The sequence below is a fragment of the Sphaeroforma arctica genome (assembly GCF_001186125.1).
Source record: "Sphaeroforma arctica JP610 unplaced genomic scaffold supercont1.1411, whole genome shotgun sequence".
Lineage (NCBI taxonomy): Eukaryota > Ichthyosporea > Ichthyophonida > Sphaeroforma > Sphaeroforma arctica.
The window spans coordinates 4,831-7,322 of NW_014039147.1; the positions used below are offsets into that span (position 1 = coordinate 4,831).

The 2,492-nt window shown below is 41.9% G+C and overlaps 1 protein-coding gene across 1 annotated transcript; it reads right to left on the bottom strand.

The window, feature by feature from the left end:
- Window positions 1–1,804: 1,804 nt before the first annotated feature.
- Window positions 1,805–2,365, bottom strand: SARC_10841 (hypothetical protein; the record flags this gene model as incomplete). The annotated part of the gene is made up of 1 exon (XM_014295097.1): window positions 1,805–2,365. One exon carries the CDS (start codon window positions 2,363–2,365, stop codon window positions 1,805–1,807), a length of 561 nt encoding a protein of 186 aa, XP_014150572.1.
- Window positions 2,366–2,492: the final 127 nt, after the last annotated feature.

Here is a 2,492-nt window from a genome sequence, read left to right on the forward strand (position 1 = left end):
TCAAAGGTTGCTATATAGATATGTATACATACATTTATGCGTATACATATGTTTATTTGCATAAGAAACAAATGCAGCAATATATACACATGATATATATCAACAGAATAGAATGCACCTCATGTATAACCACTACTCAAATGTGAGAAGAAACTACACCGCAGCTCATACGGTTGCCAATATGACATTGGGATGCAAAAAAATGGTGCGTACGACGTAGTAGTTTCATTACAATCTACGATAGATAAAATGCAAGATATGTATGAATTTTATCGCTTCTAGGATATTCTACTCATGTACGATATAAGTGTAATATAAACGACTATATGGCGCAAAATTTTGTACTATACATATACATAAATATGCTGATTTGCTCATTTCCCATTTTTACAGAAGTGGTTGATATATCATTCCTTAGTAGCACAGGGAAGGCCTAAATGAGTGTTGTTTGGTGACTCATAGTTGCCAAGCGAGGCTCCAGAGGAAACGACTTATGAAATTTATCTATTTAGCGAATAAGGTATTTTTGAGCCAAAGAAGCTCTCATAGACATATGTTTGAAAATCTAAAACTGGCATACACAACCATTCCCGTAAGTAAAGCTAGAGACGAAATTCCTGAAATATTACTCGCATGTACTTTAGCTCGGCTTCACGCACAGAACTGACTCTAGTATTGTACATCTATTTGCGAGATCCATGGCATGTCGCATGTTTCCACTTCCATGCATTCGAAATTATTCATGCAGTACAGCAACGTTCTTATATACTACCATGATTCATTCTCCGAGATATGTTCTGGGAAGCGCTATTTTATATCTAAACCATACGAAGGCTCAGCAGTGCCGGAGTATGGAAAACACATGTATCTTTCAATTCTCAGTTTCCACAAACTTTATATTGATTGGCTTGACGCACAGCATCAGTCCTCAGCAAAAACAAAAAAACAAACAGAAAAAAAACAAAAACGTAATATCCATCTCCTGTGTCGTGTAAACGCATGGCCATCTAACATACTCAGTAGCACATTCTAGACCCTCCTATAGTGTAAAAGTGATATGGATGACAAGTACAGTACACCGTGGCGAACAGAGTAGCCAGCTCACTTCTACTACAAACTGCAACAGTTGTCGATACAAATAAGACATTCGGTGATGGAGTGTACTACACTTGAGTCTTGAGTCCCTCCTTGAGCTTCCCAACCGATGTATCAATATTTGGGTTAAACAGTCCTGATCTACACTGTTCGTTCGGAGCTCAATTTCTCCATGAATATTGCAGCTGCACTAGGTCATTGATCTGCATTTTTGATGGTGCAGATACCTCCGCTCACAAGGTAAGGCCCTGTAATATTGGACGGGTGCATAGCAGCCTGTTTAGGCTACCTATTTTTTGTGCAGCGACGAGGTATCCATAATCACATGGACACTCGGTCAAGGATTTAGAATCCATGTTGATCTAAGTTGATTGCTCCTTGATAATTTCAGCCTAGTACACCTGTGTACTTGATAGGGACCTTTTGGTGCTAGGTTTGCCCTCGCACATACAAGAGATTTGCTAAAGGGAGCTGTTGCAGTGAGCAATTTACGTAGGTGAACGCTTTCCAGTCGATGACCAATATCCCGGGCCTCAATACGGCATCACAAATCGGGCGGCAGAGTATCAGTAGTCGTGCAGGTGATTCCCCAAGGCCAATACAATCCACGTCATTTGTCCCGATGAGTCATGGCAAGATTAACTCAGCTGCATGAAGGGTATACAAAAGTTACCTACCTAGTCTATCTAGTCCTTCGCACCTGTCCTGCTCATGAGGGCCGCTTCGTTTTACAACAGGGCCCGGTGCAGTTGAGATGACCATTGATAGACTCCTTCCTAAAGATGTCCATGAGCATATCCATCCTATAGTCGGGCTTCTCCGGCGCCGTACTATTCGTTCCGCCGCTTACACTCACATCACCGTTCTGCACCATACCATGTATGCCGGTAAACGGTGGGGGGTTGGCCATGACACTCGTACCACTCGCTGTGCTAGCATCGCTCTCTGTATGGTTGTCTGTGTGTGTTTGGGTCTCAGTATGTGCGGGTGAGTGGCCATTGTCATCCTTATCTGCATCTGTAGTTGCATCTGTATCTACCTCCTTCGCTAGAATTGTGTGATGAATGCCAATGAAGACCGGCGCCCTACTGGGAGTGGTGTTGATGTAAGGTGTGACTGGGCTGCTATTCTGGGCTTTCCTTTCTTCCTCTTTTAACAAATCCTCCGCTTTCTTTCGGTCCGACAGTTTCTGCCGTATCTCAGTAGCGTCCATCAGCTCGCTGTTTTGTCTGACATAGCCAGGCGTATCGTCACCTATAGTTTCATCCATTGTATCACTTTTGTCATCGCCTGTATTGTTTAAATAATAAAGACACACACATATATATACATATATAGATTTATATATATAAACATTGTCAATGTCTATGTCTATGTCTATGTCTATGTCTATATAT